Below are 20,229 nucleotides of genomic sequence, written 5' to 3'. Positions count from 1 at the left end.
ATACACTCCCGTAACATGTGGTGGCGGTAATGGCGCACTACGATAGAAATTTGTCATAAAATACCAAATGAAGAAGAAGGCGGGGAAGGCGGATCCTGTTGGCGACATCTCGGAACCAATCAGACCACCTGGCGGGTCCTGGCTTGTTGTTCTGGTCTGTCACAGTTCATATTAGCTTAAAACATTACTGTAAAACATGTCGTCGTTTGTAACTGAAGTGCTCGCCAGCTCTGGCAAACTGGAGAAAGAGGACCTGTCCAGCAAAATAAGCAAGATGTCGCGAAAGGTGGAAGATACAAAGGTAATCCATTAGCTAGCTTAGCGTTAGCTTCGCTAAGTAAAGTTTGAACTAGCGTTAGCTGTTAGCGCCAACACTGAAAGATACGAAACTTCACCGATCCTTTGACTAAGACCAGCTGGACTTCTGCTGTGCTCCCTGAAGTAACTCTTAGCTGCAAATAAACATTAGCTTCATCATTACTGAATACAGAGCGGACTATCCAGCTAGTTTAACTACATTAGTTAGCAAGACTGTTAGCTAGCCAGATGTGGTGCAGAATAAGTAGTGACAGTTGACTACGTGGCTCCATTATACTCAGTAAAAGTACACGTTACAATGTTAATTTTAAACCTTGATAAAATACATTTATATCAACAGTAATGTTCTGCTACTGTCTCACAGTAACTTTTGGTCAGTTTATCGAATGAAGTTTAGCCAACAGTGACAACTTTACTCCTTGACTGTTCAGTGAAGTCCTTCACAGATCATGTTAGAATGATTTAATGCAGAGAATCACAATGATAATAATGATACTCACAACGAGACTAATTTAGTATGACCGAAGTAAATGGCAATCATACAGAACAATGAATAGAACTGTAAACAAGCAACGAGCAAACAGTCATGCTGAGTGCTTAAAGCAAAACGTATGCCTCGTTAAATCTATCTATTATCTGTGTTTTCTCCCTGTTATTTTCACAGGAAGAAGTGTGTGACATGATAAACAAGAGGTATACTGACTTCCTGCCCAGTCTTCAAGGATCCGAGGAGCTCATGGTGCAGGTTGATGAGGTCTCCAAAGAAATGGATGTCCTTAAAAACTGTATTGAGACTGAGGTAAGTGTGAAAGAGCACGACAGACTGGATTCAGCTCTGCTCGAGGCTGATTAAATTCAGCTCCGTTCATTTGCATTTAATTTCCATGAACAAGCACTTGTTGACAACAGCCAGGAGACTTTTCACGAGTAGAGATCTCGAGTAGAAGCAGACTCTGGACGGGCGACCATCGGCTTCGAGCCGCTGCATTTAGAAAGAGAAACAGTAACAGCTATAACAATAGAAGAAATATGATTTATGGTAAAATGATGCATGTATGTAATAGAGATATGACTGTAAGTATGTAGTAGATGTATGTAATTACAATAATATGTGATGGTAATAGAAATATGACTAATACTCTGAGCTGTCCTGTGTTTGTGTCTGTGGCTGCAGGTGCAGCAGAACATCCACTCGGCTGTGACTGAGTACGCAAAGCTGAAGCAGCAGCTGGAGAAAAATACGATCATTATAAAAATGCTGGGACACCTGAAACAGGTACGACATGCATGAAGTGAGAAACTGATCGTGTCGGGGAGTTTCCACGTGGCTCCTGTACACAGATTCTGAACTTATGGGTAAAATGAAAGTTGATTTTTCTGCATCTTGAAATCATAAAGATGCTAATGTCACTTTCTTGAGCTTATAATGAAAAAAGAAACCGAATCCTTTGCTGTTAGCCATAAATGAAGTAAAAGTCTAGCTCTCAGAAATTTATTAGTGGAGGAAAATTGGTGTTTTGATTATCCATAATTTACACATTTGAATGTTTCTGTTGTATTTTCTGTGACTCAGTTTCACAACGCCATGGAGGAGTTCAAGAAAGCTTTACTGGACAAAAAGTACGTTGATGCAGCCAAACAGCTGGAACGGGTAAGAGCTGCTTACATCACGTCCACGTGACCTGACCTCCACTCCAAACGAGGGCTGGGTGGTCTAACTGAAATCATACATGCAGATTAATGGGTAATATATTTTCAGGCGAGGGACAGTGTGGATTCACTCAAAGGCTGGAAAACCTCCCAGCTGCCTCTGCTCAGCGCTCTCAGCTCTGAGTTGACAGTGCAGAGAGAAAACCTAATTTACCACCTGGGAGATGAGTGGAAGGGCCTCGTCATCTGGAGATTACCGCCTTCAAAGGGTAAGACTTCCTCAGGACGCTGGAGTGTCAGTGCGTGTGTCAGCCGTGATACTAATACAGCTTAGGTACAGGTACAGGTACAGGTACAGGTACAGGTACAGGTACAGCAGACTTTACTGAGAGGCACTTTCCTTCCTGACGGTGTTTAGTGTAGGTGTACATGTGATACTGATCAGTGCACATCAATACTGATCATACAGGATCGTGCAGGCTGCAAACCAATACTCACTCTAACCTTTCACCCAGTATTATAACAGCTGTTCGTCAGCATTTCTTATGTGTTTTAAATATGACAGCAGGCGTGTTTCAGTGTGAAGTGTTAGTAGTGACTGTTGGACATGTCCCACCAGAACCCGCAGGTCCAAAGTCCTTCCTGAAGGTGGAGCTGAACCTGAGCCGCGCCTGCAGTAAGGACGGTGAAGCTAAACCATCGGCTCTGCTGTGCTGCGTCCTGCAGGCTCTGGCCATCCAGGGAGACCTTCAGCACAAGATCAAGCTCTTCAGTAAGAACAAGGACCGCCGCTCACTGTTCAGTGTGCCGTCCTTTCACAGTCTGTTAAATGTGTCTTCTTACCCTCCAGACGCTTCGTTGGCGGTTGGGTGACTTTTGTATGACTGCGTTTAGAGAAACTCGTCGTGTCGAGCTCTGAACCTGCTCCGTCCTCCTGTCTGTTGTGGTCCAGGTCAGGTGCTGCTGAAGAACATGTTGAAGCCGCTGGTGATGTACCCGTCACTGTCAGTGAGGGTGACGGAGCAGCAGGATGAGGGAACCGTCCTGGCCTTACAGTGTCTGGAGGACAGCCATGAGGACAGGTCCACGCCTTCACAGGTCTACAGCAAACTGCTCCTGGTGCTGAAGACGCTGCACGCACACCTGCTCGGTACAGTACGGTGAAATACGTCAGAAATCAAACGTCAGGCGGCTCAGAGTCTGATTTACAGGCTGATCTTCATGAGACACGAGCTGTTTGTGTCATTTAGGGTCCTCGTCCCCCAAAAAGATCAGCAGAGCTGTGTGTGATCTGTTCTCACCTCTCTGTGCTGCTGAGCGATGATGAGCTACAGAACGCTAAATCACCTGTGTGTTGCTTTTCAGATGTGTCCATTGGTGATAAAAAGCTTGCGGCCATCCTGGGGGAGATGATTTGGGAGGAAATTTCTCAGTGCATCATCCACGAGTGTCTGCTCTACTCCATCCCCACCAACAGCAGCCAGCTGGATAAATACAGCAGTGTATGAGCAGATGCACACACACAGAACACACACTGTTCATCACTCATGGACAAAGACAGTTTCTCTGTGTCACAGTTTATTTTAGCTGAGCGACGCTCGTGTCTGCGGATGAGATCTGCATTATTAATGAGAGTATTCTCTGTCGTTCGTGCTCAAGGTGATCAAGGAAACTGAGGAGTTTGAGAAGTCTCTGAAGGAGATGGAGTTTCTGCAGGGCGACTCCACAGACCTGCTCAAGTACGCCAGAAATGTCAACTGTCACTTTGCCAGCAAGAAGTGCAAAGACGTGATCGTTGCAGCCCGCAAGCTGATGACCTCCAAGATGCACAACACCGTCAAAGTAGGTGTGAGCTGAAGGCTCCAGGACACATTAGACATACATGTCATTTACTTTGCTGGGAAGTTTATCAGCAACGTTTTAGGAACAATTTTCCCCAAAATTCCCTTTGAAATGGATTTACAGGAGTTGGATAAAATATCTGCATACATGATAGAAATATAGTAGTTATCTTCAGTACAGCTGCACCAGAAAACCTCAATAATACCACGAGCACGTCTTCAGTCTTCAGCTGCTTCCTGTCTGTCTTATTGAACTGCTTCTGTTTTCTCTTCAATCCTCTGTCAGATCACACCGGACTACAAGCTGCGCCTCCCCAAGCTGCCTCCTCCGGGTCAGGAGGCGAAGGCGAAGCCAGAGAGCGCAAAGGTGGAGACGATGGAGAACACAAAGCAGCTGTCTGCGTGGAGTCTGTGTCTGCCGGCCTGTCGCATCAGTGAGTCGGTGCAGCAGCTGATGGAGCTGGCTCTCAACACGCTGTGTGAAGCCGTGGGAAGCTCCACCCAGTGGTGAGTCGCGGCGTTCAGACGGTCGCCTGGGCTGAACTGAGTCGTCCTGACCTCTACAGCCCTCGAGGCTCAGGGTTAGAGAATCTAATCAATCTTTCTTTTGTTGTTTTCAGCGCGTTACAGCTCTTCTTCACTGTGAGAAACATCTTCCAGCTCTTCTATGATGTCGTACCGACGTACCACAAGTAAGGATGTTTCTGTCATGTGACACACAGCAGGTCAAACCAGCTCATCTCCTCTGAAGGTGACTGCTTGCATCTTGTTTCTCTGCTGCTCCGTCTAGGGAGAACCTGCTCAAGTTCCCTCACCTGGCTGCCATCCAACACAACAACTGCATGTACCTGGCCCACCACCTGCTCACGCTGGGACACCATTTCAGAGCCCACCTGCCACAGCCCCTCAGCGAGGGCGTGGCCACATTTGTCGACATGGTGCCCGGATTCAGGAAGCTGGGTAAACAGACAGTTCTGCCTCTGTCAGCCATGAAATGTGGAACAGGCATTCATGACTGAAGTGTCTGCTTCTGCATCCAGAACATCTGATCTCATGTTGCCCTGAAATAAGCCGAGCTCCTTCTGGTCCTTCTCCTCCAGGTGCTCAGTGCTTCTTAGCACAGATGAACGTTCAGAGAGCCGAACTGTTGGAGAGACTTTCCACCGCTCACAACTTCTGCAACCTGGATGATGAAGACAACTACACTGCAGCCAGCAAAGCAGTGAGACAGGTGAGAGTAAAGGCCTTCAGCACGACATGTGCTCTAATGATGATGATGCATCGTAGATGTGCTGACTCAGCTCTTCAGCTGTGACGCTGCCTTCCTGGTTTGCAGGTCATCCATCAGCTGAAGCAGCTGGGAACAGTGTGGCAGGATGTGCTTCCAGTCAGCATCTACTGCAAAGCCATGGGCAACCTCCTGAACACAGCCATCACAGAGGTCATCGCCAAAATCATGACGCTGGAGGTTCGTCCATGGCTTCATCACGGCTCCTCTGAACCTGGGAAAAACTCAGTCTGCTTTGTTACATCGTTGATGATCAGTGAGCATCTTGTTTGTGTCTGCAGGATATTTCCTCTGAGGATGGTGAGCACCTCCACACTCTGTGCCAGACCGTCATTGAGGAGGGTCCGCTGGTCTTCATTCCTCTGGCTGAGGAGAAGAAGAACAAGAGGTATCAGGAGGAGGTGCCTCTCTACGTGAAGAAGTGGAGCACCTTCAAGGAGCTGGTCATCGTGCTGCGGGCCAACCTGCAGGAGATCGTCGACAGGTGAGACAGAAACTTAAAGAACTGTTCGATGGTGATCAGTTATCTTTAGAGATGAATGATTACGTCCAGACTGAGTCAGACTGCTAAAACATGTTACACCACCGTGCTGACATGCTTTCTTCAGGCTTCCTCATGAACATAAATACACCTTTAGCATTGAAAGAACTGTGTCTGGTGACATCATCCTCTGTGGATGTTTGTGATTGGCTGATTCGCCTGTGCTTTCTGTCCACAGGTGGGCTGACGGCAAAGGTCCGCTGGCGTTGGAGTTCTCCAGTTCGGAGGTGAAGAATCTGATCCGGGCCTTGTTTCAGAACACCGAGAGGAGAGCTGTAGCTCTGACCAAAATCAAGTAGACACTCAGAGACAATCAGCACCGAGGACGAAGCTGCAGCACTTTGTCCTCTGAGGACGTTATGATTCATGTCTGTGTTCATTTCCTTTGGTTCATATATTCATGTGGCAGGCGGGACAGTGCTGCTGCCGGTCCGGTTCACTGAGGTTTAAGCTGGCTGCGATCAATCTGTGGGAGATCTTCATTCTCAGACTGCAATTAGTCCTGCAGAGATTACGCCGAGGCGTCTTTACATCAGCCTCAGTCGTATAGATTTGAGGGTTTAACACTACAAAGCCAGTGGAGGTTGTGTAACCAGCGTCCCGCCATCTGTTGACACGTGATGTCTTCGCTGCACATTGTTGGTCAAACTTCATCTGCAGCTTTTCTCTTTCTTTGCTGCCGTGTGTTTGAACCTAAATGCCTCTGAATGATGATTCGCTCTAACGAAGACTCTGGACCTGCGTCCCTCCCTGACAAGTTTCTTGTACGAGCCGTTAAACTGAGCTCTTCTGTAACGTATTTATTACTGATCCAAATAAACCAAAAGATTCCACTTTTCCAAACTGTTTGTAGTGAATGTGCTGGTGGTCGTGGTGGCGGGGTACGCCATCTTACCTGTCCTTTAACCGTTACCATCAGTACCACTCTCACACCTCATGAAGCCGGAGCCTGGAGATGGTTAGCTTAGCATAAAAACTGGAGATGAGGAAACAGCCGAACAGCACCTCATCAACAAAGTATAACGTGTCAGTGAGCTTCAGAGGTGCTGCACAGAACCATGCTAGCTGTTTCCCCCTGTTTCCAGTCTTTATGCTAAGCTACATTTAGCCTCTCTGGGTGGAGCTTCATACTGTCATAGTGGTTCTGAAACGTTTCATTGTTTTTTTGAAGGGTAAACCTGAAAACACAGATTGTGACAGAGACATCCAAAAGGTCCATCCAGCTGCCCTAAATAATCCTGCTAATCCAGACTGATGTCTAAATATCGCTGTGGTGAAGTGACCTGATGCTCTGTTGACACTAAGCTGCAGCGCTTTGTTCTGAGGGAGGAGACAAACAGCTGGACGTCACACAGCTGGACGTCCGTCTCCTTCATGTGGTCAAACTTCAAGTGACGTTCTGCCAGCAGCTGTTTTCATGCGGAGCGATGCTCGACAGGTATGGCATTCATCATCATGTTTCAGCAAAGAATTAATATTTGACTTTTTAGAAATGTAGAATTTCTAACAATATTAATATAAACATTATTTGATATTGTTTTGCCATCTTTACTGTTCCCGCGTGTCTCAGTGTGTCCTTGAGAGATGATTTCAAGGTTAAGGATGATATTGATTATCTTAATCTGCAGATTTTTTTAACGGTTGGTTAAGAATGTGACGTCTGCAGATGGTTTTGTTTGATCCAACAGTCCAAACTACAGGATTCATCTTAAAATGAACTAAAACAGCAGATCCAGGCAGCACATTTTTGATGGGAGAGTAATTGATTATCAATCAATTAAATGACTAATTCCATCTGAGCTAAATGATTTAATTTCCAGCTCCTGCTGTAAACTGCAGAGTATTTTAGTGAGAGCAAACGAAAAGGTCTGAATGTGCCAAATATGGAATTTGTCTATAAATGATGGTTTTTGTTGTTTAAATTGAGCAGTTCCTATTTTCCCAATAATTACTTCATAATTACTTTCGTTCCAGGAGACTTTGTAGGAGATGACAGCACATTTCACTTTTATCATCGTTGCTGCAGAAGTTATTTTTTATCACAGTACCTTTAACGTCGCTGCAGGTGTGTGACTGGAAGGTAGGTTCAGTTCCTACCTGCCGTCGTCGTGCCAGGGGCTTTAAAGCGAGTAACCGACGAGCCGGGTGTGAAGCTGAGTGTGTTTTCTGTCTGTTTCTGTCCAGTCGTTACCCTCAGCCCAGAGTGACAGTCGCACTGCTGCTCATATACAAATAAATGTGTGTTTATTGTTGTGTTGTTGTGTGTTGTGTGCTTGTGTAAATGTTTCTTGCCACTTGTTGTCTGATAGAGGCTAAACAAATCTCTGCACCCACACATGGATCCAGGTAGCAGCTGAACTTAGATTCAGAATAAACAGATATTCACGTTTCGGTTCAGTCTTTAGCTTCTTCTCTGCCCTCTAATAACTAAAACGCTTTAATCTCACAATCAAGTCCAGCACTTATTGTTCAAACAAGTGAACTCACCACGGTTCATTTGGCCACATCTGGACAACACTTAAGCCTTCTGGCACATACAGTCAGTAATCTTTCCAAATCCATCGTGTTCCTTGGTGTTCCTCCGATTAATTCTGAAGATTACTGATAATCCCTACATGTGTAATAAACCGAAGCAGTGACTGAGACACTGATCAGTCCACTTCAGTCTGATGAAACCTCTTGTTCTGCCGATTAAGGAAGTAAAGCAACATTTGCTGCTGGCGCGTCGTCATGTAGCATCTGTCCTCGTGTCTGTGGGAACCTCAGGGATTTCTCCTTGGAGGTGTTGGCTGTCTGAATCATCATCATTGTATGCATTTCCAGCATCTACTTCAGTACTGAAGCAGTACTAATGAGCAGAGAGATTTAGCTGCCGTGTAACTCAGCACCTGCTGTGAAACCTGATATATTTGATGTAATTCGATTTAATTTAATTGTCGACACAGAAGCCAGACGTGAAGGCTAATCACCATCTTGAAGAACTCAGCAATGATCTCCACTGTGATGTGCAGCAGAGAGACGCTGCAAAACGCTCAGTGCAACAGTCACATCAGGAGCCCCGTCAGGGTCGAGCCTCGCAGGAACTCCATCCCGCCGACACAGACCCTCACTGCGAAACATCTGCTGGCTTACCTGCCCAGAACCCAGCCCGAGTCCATCCGTCACGCTGCGCTCCAGGTACAGCTGTCCATGATGGCGTCTGTTCTTGAAGTGCTTATTCTTCCCTCATTCATCTACAGTATGAGCAACGTCTGATACTAAGACAGTTCCTCTTTGTGATCACCTTAAACCTCAGTCCAACCACCAATCAGCATCCAGGATGTAGCTTACTTTCTGTGGCATTTCACACCAAACTCAGCTGATTAGAATTTGGATGCAGCTGAACTCAGGTCTCAGCTCTGGTCTAACAGGTACCAGGAAACAGGGACCTGTAACGCTCCTGATCCAGCAGACTGAGCCCCTCTACTCCTGCCAAAGCTACAGAGGACCGGTCAAAGCACCGGTGCCCCCCTTTAGGACAGGTCATAGGTCACAGCCCCTGGTCTCACAGTCACCAGAGCAAGTGATTTTTTGGACATGGCCACACTGTGGAGGAGGCCTCAGAATGAGACAGGCTTCAATAGGACTCAGTTTGTGAATCTACTCATTTATTTGGTGGTTTATTACTTTTGCATTTTGTGACTATTATGGACTGTTTTCCTTCATTTCAGGTCACAGCTAATTCCCCCGTTGCTTCAATGATGACCTCAGAAAGAGCTTCTCTCATCCACAACTTCTACAACGTTAACTACTCATCACCATCCCACGAGGCCTCTCCCTCCCAGACCCAGACTCCCTGCAGCCAGTCCTCTCAGGCTCTGACTCTGACCAAGCAAGAGCCCCCCCAGCATCACGCCATCCCAGCAGTTCCACTGGAACCAGTAGAGGAGACCCCAAAGCCTCAGCGGTTGCATCGCAGCAAACACCTCAAGCGTTTCAGCTCCAGGTGGCAGTCGAGAGGCTCCACTGGCAGCAGCAACGTTCCCGTCTCTGCAATGGAGAAGGTGAACGTTGCGAAGAGTCACAAGAAGCGCTGCAAGCTGCTGGGTGACGAGGACTCATTGCTCATCACTGCCAGCAATCAGCGCCAGCGGTATGTCACCAAGGATGGCAAGTGCAGGGTCAACCTGGGTCCTATTGCAGACAAGAGTCGCTTCATCTCAGATATTTTCACCACATTAGTGGACCTCAAGTGCCGCTGGTTCCTTCTCGTCTTCACTATGTGCTACATTCTCACGTGGGTGGCCTTCGGTGGAATCTACTTCTTTGGTGCCTGGTTGCGTGACGACATTGCACACGTTCACGACCCTCTATGGAAGGCATGCTTCGAGAATGTGGACAGCTTCCTGTCGGCCTTGCTGCTGTCGTTAGAGAGCCAGAGGACTATTGGGTATGGCTCCAGGATGGTGACGGCTAACTGCCCTGAGGGTGCGATGATCCTGATGGTCCAGTCCATCCTTGGCTCCATTATTGACGCTCTGATGGTGGGCTGCATGTTTGTTAAAATCTCCCGGCCACAGCAGAGAGCCCAGACGCTGATCTTCAGCAAGCACTGTGTCATCTGTGAGCGTGACGACAAGCTCTGCATGCTCTTCCGCATTGGTGATCTGAGAGAGAGCCACATGGTGGATGCCAAGATCCGGGCCAAGCTGATCAAGTCCCGGCAAACCAAGGAGGGCGAGTTCATCCCACTGGAGCAGTCAGAAATCAACCTGGGCTACGACACCGGGGGAGACAGGCTGCTCCTGGTGGAACCTCAGACCATCACCCACATCATCAGCGACAGCAGCCCTTTCTGGGAGGTGGGAGCCGAGCGTTTGAAGAGGGAGACCTTTGAGATCATCGTCATCCTGGAGGGCATTGTGGAAGCGTCAGGTTTGTATAAGTATATTTCAGGTTTGTGTCCTCCAACTGAGGCCATGTCCAACACATGAAGCTGCACGTCAAAAAGGTGTCAAATGGTGCACTGACAGCACACCCGGTAAGAAAGGTCAGATCCATTTGTGTAAAGAGTTTATTTAATCCTGCACAGATGAAAAGACTTCAGGATGAACCACAACCTCAGTGCTCATGAGCAAGCCTGAGGAAGCTGCATGTGAAACGTCTTGTCCTGAGTCTCGTGCAGAGATAACGTCTATATTGTACCATGTATTCGAAGGAATCACAGGGAAACTTGGCGTCTTAACACTGCTGTGCTTTGACTTTGTTTGAGTGGTTGACGAGCTGAAAGCAGCTGACTGACGTGTGGTTGCCACCTCCTGTGTTTCCAACATAAGCAGGAGCTAATTTGACTAATATCTGATACTAACTAGTATCTATCTAAATTAAAACAGTAAAAGCTGTGTGTAGGATCAGATTTAGCCAGATATCAGCCATGTGTGGGAGGAAGGCCAGAAAAAGAGGTGTTCTAATGTGTATTTGGGTAATAAAGTGACATTTACACGACCCTGTGATGCTTTGTCGTATTGCAGGTATGACATGCCAGGCGAGGACATCCTACACAGAGGATGAGGTCCTCTGGGGCCACCGATTTGAGTCGTGCATTTCGTTGGAGAAAGGAGCGTTTCGTGTGGACTACAGTGCATTTGACAAAATCTTTGAAGTCCAAATGTCCCGACTCAGTGCGAAGGACAGGAGCACAGCAAAGGAAGTAGAAGCTGTGTTTTAGAAAACGTTGGCCAATCAAAGAGTTCCTGTTTTTGTACAAACATCGTGTGCGTTTAATGAGCGACTTCAAGTGATTGTGATATTCCCTGATCACCTAGAGCAATCGTACTTCATGAATATCAGGGCAGCAAGGTTTCTGTTGTTCTGTTGTGTATGTCATAAGGTTTGTTCTATGTTTTCATTTACAGACATTTAATCTTTGTTTCATTATGAAGTGTTTTCTGTTGTGTTTAAATAACATTTCAAAAATAAAAACCCTGAAGTCTCCCGCTGAAGCCGACTGTCTGTGGTCATTTCTGGGCAAGTGAAATAGTGAAATAAAAGCAACTATATACATGCACAAAAAGTATAACAATAATATCTTACCTGCGGTAAGATTCTTAATTAAAGTACAAAGACTGCACTTAATAAAATAAAGCATTGGAGTAACTCTACAGTGACTGAATATCGTTTATCAAATTTGTGGAGAATGTCTGTGATCAGTTTGTCGTGGATGTGACACACACTCCAGCCCGGTAGATGGCGCGAATTCACGAAAATGTCGGACACTTTAAATTTTCAAAGAAGAAGAAGTAGTTTCAGAAGAGCAGCATGATGGGATATGCGAGTCCTCCGGCGGCGCGCTGCCGCCATGTCACCTAGAGAGAAACATTTAGCGCTTCTCTCTGTGTTAGGCGTAGTTAGTTTCGCTCTTTATTGTATTCCTACTTTTCTCTACGCGACTTTACTTCTTGCAGTTTGTTGTATTGTGTGTTACTATCACAGCGGAGAACCGCTTCCCGCCAGGTTAGGCCTGAATCCGCGCGCTGGGCTTAACGTCCCAACCGTTCTGCGTCGCTGGTTGTGGGGTTGGGGGGTAACCGGCGTGTCGGTGGCCGCACGGGGGAGAACCAAGAGTAACAGAAACAAAACCGAGCTCCGGGAGTCAGAGGGACACTTCAGAGAAAGGTTCGCTGAAAGTGGGATCTATCGGAGGGAAAGCCTGGAAAGTGACTCGTTTCTTTTCAGCCCTCGGGATTTCCTCATGGGGAGTTACATCGGGAAACCCGAAAGTCCAAGCGCTGCCTCTGTGAGGCCGAGAGGAGGGAGAAACCCCCGAGAGCAGCTGCGGGAGAAACTGTCCAGACCCAACCATGCCGTGTATACGCCGAACAGGAGGCTGTCATTTGCTGGGTACGTTCATAATCAAATCACGCTTTATCGTTACGAACGGAAGCGCTCGGTCCGTTTGGAGGCGGAAGACCCGGTGACGTCCAGACGGTGAACGTTCAAATTCTTGGCGGGTTTTAATTATTAACACTTGAGCCTTTGGATGATATTTATAGACACACAGCAATGAGTAGAAACATGCTGTTTACCAGCCTCTGGATCGATATGAGATCCAGTATGGTTCAGTACTCACAGGATTACCTGTTATTCAAAGCAGAGACGTTTCTACTGATATCAGCACTGTCAAACTGTGAACTAGAGCAGAAATTTGATATGAAAACCTGGATTTGGAAAATAAACGTCGTCTTTTAATCTGGTTTATTTGCAATACATGTTTTTGAAATACAGCATATCAGCCTTTAGCTGCAGTGATAACCTGTTAAAGCCATGGCCCTCATTACTCTGCATCTCTTTTGTTGGCTTGTTTTTCCTGTTTTCCAGCAGCTGCTTGTAGATTTAAATGTACTTTTTGTGATTTCAGATGTGTCTGCAGTGATAAAGCATTTGAGTCCAGTTTCTCCATAGACTGCACTGGTCTGATGGAAATACTGAACTTAAATGCTGTTGTCGTCCCAGACAGACATTTTATCATTCCTGACAGAAAACAGACATTTGTAGCATCACAAAAATATCTTAAAAAATGCAACCAGGTGCTGGACAACAGGTAACAGATCAAGTCTACTCTACCTCAGAGGGTTGTGTACATGAAATAATCCATCTAGCTGGATGCAGCTAATGTGTGTCCACCTCTGCTTCATACTGGTTTTCTCCGCAGGGAGCCACTGGGCACAGTGGGAAGGTTCACCATCACCCCCCAGCGTCACTACCCCCTGCAGCAGCCGGGTGTCTCATCAGTGGGAGTGCTCCCTCCTGTAAAGTGGGACGGCTTCAGGAAGAAAAACATCCTCAGCCCCCGAAACCCCCCGGCCGTCCTCAGCCCCGTCACTGTGAAGATCGCCAGGCCAGACCACCACAGCTCCCCCAGGTCTGCCTCTTACCGGTGTTTCATTTGGTCCATGACCCACAAATACATCACATGTATCATGTCAGATCATAGTCATAAAGAGTCATTTCTCTTTGAATTTAGTTATTCTTGTGAGGTTATGCAGCGCCAACTTTATCAAAGAGCTGAAACGTTTTGTCACGTAATCCATTAATTTACAGGAAGTTAATCCTCATCAATATTTTGTCCAGAGCTTTGTCAAACCCTGCTTTGTTCTGTGTAACACTGACCACCTGTCTGGCTTTTAGTGTGGACCATCTGAGCTGTGCCCGGCTCTCCAGGACCCCCGCAGACCCCTGCTCCAGAGAGAGCGTCCTCAAGGTGTTGAAGGAAAGTCGCAAGAGAGAAGTGGAGGATGAGGACCGGAGCTTCACAACTGAGCAGAGAAGCAAGAGAAGGTACGAGGCTGAAAGGACGCTGTGGAGACACAACTCTGTCCTGCAGTGTGAGTGACATCAGCCTGGTTACAAGGCTGCAGAGAAGCAGCGTACAGACGCTGTCTGCGTTTGTCTCATAGTCCTCACCTGACAGGTTTCATTCATGTATGGATCTGACAGACAGACGTGTGCACGTCTAAAGGGCTGCAGTTTCCTCAGCTCTTCTGTTGTGTGCCGCTCAGGACTTCATTCAGTCAGCTGAAGCGCTCTGCGTGTTTCTAATCCATTTTCTCTTCCCAAGGCGTAACGACAGCGGTGGAAGTGCACACTCTGCCTTTGGGCCTCTTTTGCCGAATGGAACACCATCACAGCTGGTCCCGAAGTGAGTCGAGCTTTCCTGAAATTGTGTCTTTGAGTTTTAGTCGCTGTGTGTGTGAAGCGTGGACTGGAAATGCTTCTTTTGCTTCGTCCAGGCCAGGAAGCCTGAAAAGAGGGATGACCTCAGTGATGGAGGAGTCCATCTTGAAGAGGTCTCGCACATCCTCCATCAGCTCTGGCAGTGGTGTCCACGCTCCGAGAGGAACCCCAGGCACCATGAGAAACCCGATCCACAGCTCCTACAGCTCTTCACTAGGCCTCAGCCAGGTAACACCCACCTGCTGCATGACAGCGCACGCGTCCCTGCAGAGGTGACGTGGAGTTGTTGAGCTTTATCTCCATGTTTGCCCTCACAGTGGAAGAAACGGTCGGCACCCAGCTCTCCTCTGTCCAGCCCGGGATCGTCTCGCTCTCACACTCCAGAGGGAGCCTCAAAGAGACCCAGGTAGGCCTCTGCTGGTTTCCTGCCAGTCATCCACCTTTACTGTGATATCCCAGGTTTTAACTGTGCTTTCATCACCAGAGAGGACGAGGGCCAGTCTCCCAGCTCAGCGTCCTCAGTGAGGTCGGACCAGGCAGCCTCCGAAAAGACACCTGCAACCTGTAAGTCTTCGTTCTCTCCAGTGCTCCAGATTACGTCGGCCATATTAGACCGGAACAGAGCGTTTAATTAATAATTAAAGCTACATGAAGTAAGAGATGACTTTAACTGACCAATCAAACGTCTCGCTTCCCTTGGTGTTTTTTACCTGACTGTGTTCTGTTCATTGAAGCAGGATCTGACTGTCAGCTGTGTTCTGGGTTTGAGTTTTGTTTCGTCTTTTTGTCTCTGATGATGCTGTTGCAGCCAAACTGACTTCAGTCCCCAAAGTCCCAGTGACTACCTCGACAGACTCTACTGGTAGTGGTGGGAAGAGAAAGCGGAAGATCCAGCTGGTGTCCAGCCACCGGAACGATCACATCTCTCTGGTAAGGAGCTGCAAGGCGGCCGGCTTGGCGCTGGCAGAAACCCTCGTTCGTCCCGTACAGCTGTGCGTTACACTGACCCAGGTCTCAGCTTTGCTCTCGTGCTCGTTGACTTGCAGCCCCCCCCTCCAGAGCTGGGCTACACCATCACTGCGAAGGACCTCGACGAGGAGAAGCAAGCTGCCATCAGCAAGATCCAGAAGGCCCTGGAGACGCCTGGTGAGTGGAAGCAGCTGCAGGAACACACGCTTCAGCTCTTCTTCTTCTTCTTCTTCTTCTTCTTCTTCTTCTTCTTCTTCTTCACCTTCACTGTGTGATTGATGCTGCTCTGTTCGCCTCCTGTGCACATACATGCTGATTGACAGGCTGCCAGTCATTGATTGAACCTTGAAATAAATCCCACTCGAGGCTCCACCGTCGAGCTGCTTCGACCTTCTGCAGACGTGATTCCCGCTTCTGATATAAACTCAAACAGCGAAGCTCCTCACTCACAAATGATCGACTCATTATGCGGAAAAGTAGTAACATGAGAAAACAACCTCCCTGACCTCTGACCTTTCTCTTAATTTGTCCTCATTTAGCCCCAGAACCAGAGAAGTCCGTCTCTCCCCCAGCCACCACCTCCACCCAGCCGGTCTCCTCTACCAGCTCCACCACCACCACCACCCTGAGCAGCCTCCTGGCAGCTCCTCTGCCCGCAGCCTCCAGCGCGGCCATCCCAGTCATCAACCTGGACCCCAGCCCGAGCAGCAGTGTCAGCACAGCACCTGCAGCCTCCAACCCACTGCTGGAGGCTCTGAAAATGAAGAGCAGCAGTCCGGCTCTCTCCAGCCCTGCTGCCAACACAGCTCCAGGTTCGACCACGTCTGCGCTGAAGCTGTTTTCTCTCCCTGATCTTCCTCTTTGATTCTGACATGTCTTTGTTCATTGGTTCACAGCGTCTGCATCAACCACACCGGTTCAACCCAGCGCCTTAAAACTGACAGTTTCGACCGTGGCGGCCCCACAGATCCCCCCCACCTCCCAGCCTCAGTCCTCCTCTGCTGGGTTGGAGCAGCCCTCTGCCTTCACTCAGGTGCTGGGTCAGGTCTCCAAGGCGTCCAGCAGCACTCTGCCTGTAGCAGGATCAGGCCTGTTCGGACTGGTGAGCCAGATCAGCACCTCCACGGCTTCCTCGGCCTCTAACCCGGTCACAGCTGCTGCTCCCGCCAGCAGCTCGGGGTCAGTCAGCAGCACCAACCCTCTGCTGGCTTCAGGGTTCAAGCCCATCTTTGCCGTCACCACCACCACCTCCTCAGCTACACCAACCCCAGAGAGCAAACCTTCTGTCCCAAACTTCAAGCCCATCTTCGGAGACGCCGCTGTGGGTGCTGGCTTTGGAGCGCCTCCTTCCCTCACTGCCACCACCTCCACCAACCCAGCTGCTACAGTTTCTTCAAGTAGTACGTCCTCAGTGTTTGGATCAACGAGCAGCACCACCATTGCTCCATCAGTTTTTCCTGGTATGACCAACACCCCCACTGGCACAGCCTCCACCGGCTCCATCGCCGCCACGCAGCCCGCGGCCCAGCCAGCTGTGAAGTCCTTCTTTGGAAGCTGGCCCACACCATCCACGACAAGCACCAGCTCGGCTCCGGTGCAGGCCCCGAATACAGGGAGCACATTTCAGTTTGGAACTGCTACCACCACGACTGCATCGGCAGCGGCCCCCGCGGCCCCCACGGCCCCGGCTGCAGCTACCACCACCTCCAGCAACAGCAGCTTCACATTTGGTGCCACGCAGCCAGACCCTCAAGCTGCCAATCAGAAGGTATTCACCTTTGGCCAGGCAGCGCCCGGACAGAACACGACCACTGCTTCGTTTGGAGGCTTTGCCATGGCCAGCACGGCCTCCACCACTGCTGCCGCCACCACCCAGTCCACGTTCACCTTTGGACAGTCGTCATTTCCAGCACCGGCAGCGCCGTCAACCTTTGGCTCCTCGGCTGCGCCGCCGCCAAAACCGTTCACCTTTGGAGGCGGCGGAGCCTCATCCACGCCTGCCCCTAACGCTGCCCCACCCCCTTTCCCTTTTGGGTCAGCCGCTGCCACCACAGCATCCACCTTTGGGACCCCAGCAAAACCAGCATTTGGAGGCGGCTCCACTGGTTTTGCTTTTGGCGGCACCACTGCTCCCTCGGCGGCACCGAACTTTGGTGCGGCCACCCAGACTCAGAGCTCCTCCTCATCCACCTTCACATTTGGCAGTGCTGCTCCTCAGCAGGCCCCCCCCGCCCCTGCTCAGCCGGCACCCGGTGGATTTAACTTTGGCGCTGCGATGCCGTGCCCCCGCTTTGGAACACCGGTCGCCAATAATCCTGCACCGCAGATGGGAAGCTTCAACTTCGGGGCTGCTGCTACTGACAAACCAGCTTTTGGTAAGAATTCAGACAGCTGTGCTCGATCCTGAACCCAGTGGATCTGCTTTCTGTACGATGGGTCGATCTGATGTCAGGGTGAAACCTGTGAACTGGTCTTGATGGAGGCCGTGAGTCAGTGCAGTGAGCAGGCAGTTTGTTGATTTGAAGAAAGGTAACTGCAGTGATTTGGAAACATGAAAATAATGAAACGCTTTGAATGATCACGATGTGGTTCTGAGTAAAACCAAAGATGGAAGCCTTCTTTGCTTGTTAGGCCTCATGTTTCAGTGCTGTGCTTTGCTGTTACCGTCTTCTCGGTCAGACTGAGACGTTGTTTCAGGAACTGGTCTCCGTCTGGTTCTCTCCCAGTAGAATTCAGTGGTTCAGCCCCGGCTGGTTTGCTTTAATCCTGAGTGCTGCTTTCTCTACAGGAACGTCGACCCCATCCTTTGGCCAGAGTGCTGCTGCTGCCGCGGGTCCGATTCCCTTTGGAAGTCCTGGAACTCCAGTCCAAGGCTTCAGCGCTGTTCCCTTTGGTAGGTCTCCACTGCTGTACTGATATCTGAGCCCAGCTGTTTTTAACCAAAACTTCCTGCCGCTTCACTGGTGGAAATGTGGAGCTGCAGCAGCTGGAAAGGTTTGATTTGCATCACCAGTAATTTCACACAGCTCGAGTCCAGCTGAAGTCAGTCTGTTTGCAGTCGAATGAGGCTGTTATCAAAGTCCAAACCACAGAGCATCGATGCTGAACTCTACAGAACTTAACCTTAGTGCTGCCGCCTCCTAACATGTCCTATGTGCTTCATCATCAGGGTCCCCGGCGACTCCCTCCTTCTCCATCGGAGCTGGATCAAAGCCATCCGGAGCGCGGCAGAGGCTGCAGGCGCGGAGGCAACACAACAGGAAGAAGTAACCTGCCGCAGCGCTGCTTTTCAGAGGACTTCAGCTGTAGCTGCTACGGCTAATCTGGCTAACATTGCTCTGTTCTAAGCCCAACATCCCCCAAACAGGCCGCCGCCGTGCCCTCCGCTTCCCTCCCCTCCTCCAGTGGGTCGCGCTGGCCCCTCATGGTGTTTGCAGAGGAGTCATAAAGAGCACCAGCTCGCAGAGTTCGCGCTGCCTGGATGACTACGTGACCCAGAAGAGGACGTAGCAGCAAGGACACAGAATCCACAGCAGCGTACCGTACTTGAAGAGGGAAAAGACAGCCGAGCAGTTTGATTCTGAACAAAAGCATATCCAAAGTTCTCGTTCCTTTACAGTATGTGGACACTCCCATTGGTTCGTCTTAAGGACAAAGTTGAGTCGGCCAGAGACGTGGCGCCGAGGCTCAAACCTTTATTTTTTTACATGAAGTGCTCACTGGTTTGTATGTTAGCGAATATTGGAGTACGTTATCTGAATGAGTCTGGACAGAGTGACGTGCGCAGTCGCTTCAGATGAGGTACAACGCTGCAGTGTAAATGTAAAGTTATGAGACGTTTGCTTTTTAAATTATTTTTTTAATTGGCTCTCTGACCCTGTCAATGAATGACGTGTTCCTGCACCTGAAGGTGTCTCACTGACCCTTGTCTTCTTCTTTCATACTCATTGCAAGCATTCCCAGAGTCCTCCTGTGGACGGCCTTTTTTCACAGCGACTGCCAACACGATGGAGCGAGCAGGTCGGTCTGCGGTCGAGTGGCCGCTCTCCACCTGCGCCGACCAACCAAAGCCAATTCTTCAACTTCATGCCTGTGAAGAATCTGTGACGTTTCTCTCATCTTTGAACCCTGAGGAGTGTTTGTTTGTGCCAGACTACCTCTTTCCTCCCGGCACTGAATCCATGTTAATTCTTCAGCTGCTGCTCGTGCAGATGTTTCTTGGACATAGTGAGATTTAAACATCTGCACAGCGACACGTTTTCCCCACAGTTACAACAGATGACACCACATGTAGTAAAACTAGCATCTGTCAGACTGGAAACGCTTCGTGTTTCTCTCTCTGATACAGGAATATTTATCGTGTCTCATGTCTCTGACTCTCACCGTGAGAAACGTGTCAGTAAGTCCACTGATGTCAGCAGTCGAAGTGATTTTATCCAGATGATTCCTGTTCAGCTATAATCCCCTCCTCTTGTGAAACGTGAGCAGATATCTGATGCCGTTTTTGATGGTTAACTTTGAATTAATAAAAACTGATTTTTGGACGTAGATGTTCCAACAAGAGCACGTTCAACCTTTCAAGGTCTCCTTCTGTTTTTCTCCAGTGTAGCTGTTCCTCAGCTACGTGCTAACTGCAGACAGATTGTACTGCACACTAATATTGAACATGGAGTTTGAACACCGCTGAGCGAGAGCTGTTAGTTAATTAATGGATTATCTGATGGATGAATTCATCTGCAACCGCCTTGATATCAAGCAAAAATAGCAAATATTCGCTACGTCCAGCCCCTCAGATGAAAGGATCTGATGTCTTTGTTTGATTTGTGACAAAACTGAATAGGTTTTGGTTGAAAAACACGAATCCATAATGAGAATCGTGTCCTGACAGGACAGAATGAATATAAACGATT

General features: G+C 48.8%; 3 protein-coding genes across 4 annotated transcripts; all 3 read left to right on the top strand.

Moving 5' to 3' along the window:
• The first annotated feature begins 103 nt into the window (after positions 1–103).
• Positions 104–6,478, top strand: zw10 (zw10 kinetochore protein). Its single transcript, XM_070983755.1, has 16 exons — positions 104–301; positions 983–1,117; positions 1,493–1,594; positions 1,892–1,969; positions 2,078–2,237; positions 2,588–2,740; positions 2,921–3,118; positions 3,334–3,470; positions 3,628–3,810; positions 4,096–4,316; positions 4,430–4,501; positions 4,600–4,769; positions 4,910–5,040; positions 5,146–5,277; positions 5,379–5,581; positions 5,817–6,478. The coding sequence occupies exons 1-16, from the start codon at positions 197–199 to the stop codon at positions 5,935–5,937; spliced, it is 2,301 nt and encodes a 766-aa protein (XP_070839856.1). The 5' UTR covers positions 104–196; the 3' UTR covers positions 5,938–6,478.
• Positions 6,479–8,431: 1,953 nt separating this feature from the next.
• LOC139344813 (G protein-activated inward rectifier potassium channel 3-like) lies at positions 8,432–11,611 on the top strand. Its single transcript, XM_070983197.1, has 3 exons — positions 8,432–8,815; positions 9,349–10,552; positions 11,149–11,611. The coding sequence occupies exons 1-3, from the start codon at positions 8,627–8,629 to the stop codon at positions 11,343–11,345; spliced, it is 1,590 nt and encodes a 529-aa protein (XP_070839298.1). The 5' UTR covers positions 8,432–8,626; the 3' UTR covers positions 11,346–11,611.
• A 307-nt stretch (positions 11,612–11,918) lies between these two features.
• pom121 (POM121 transmembrane nucleoporin) lies at positions 11,919–19,886 on the top strand. Of its 2 annotated transcripts, none has more exons than XM_070983444.1 (13): positions 11,919–12,517; positions 13,329–13,538; positions 13,805–13,954; positions 14,235–14,315; positions 14,407–14,578; positions 14,668–14,756; positions 14,835–14,914; positions 15,159–15,280; positions 15,397–15,496; positions 15,859–16,131; positions 16,216–17,694; positions 18,108–18,212; positions 18,489–19,886. In XM_070983444.1, the coding sequence occupies exons 1-13, from the start codon at positions 11,946–11,948 to the stop codon at positions 18,587–18,589; spliced, it is 3,534 nt and encodes a 1,177-aa protein (XP_070839545.1). In that variant the 5' UTR covers positions 11,919–11,945; the 3' UTR covers positions 18,590–19,886. The 2 variants fall into 2 exon arrangements, with proteins under 2 accessions (XP_070839545.1, XP_070839544.1); XM_070983443.1 differs by having other exon boundaries at positions 11,952–12,517; positions 13,329–13,553.
• Positions 19,887–20,229: the final 343 nt, after the last annotated feature.

The sequence above is a fragment of the Chaetodon trifascialis genome, chromosome 16 (genome assembly GCF_039877785.1).
Source record: "Chaetodon trifascialis isolate fChaTrf1 chromosome 16, fChaTrf1.hap1, whole genome shotgun sequence".
In the NCBI taxonomy this organism is placed as follows: Eukaryota; Metazoa; Chordata; class Actinopteri; order Chaetodontiformes; family Chaetodontidae; genus Chaetodon; species Chaetodon trifascialis.
The sequence above is the reverse complement of the archived record's forward strand: the minus strand, read 5'-3'. Positions and strand labels throughout refer to the sequence as shown.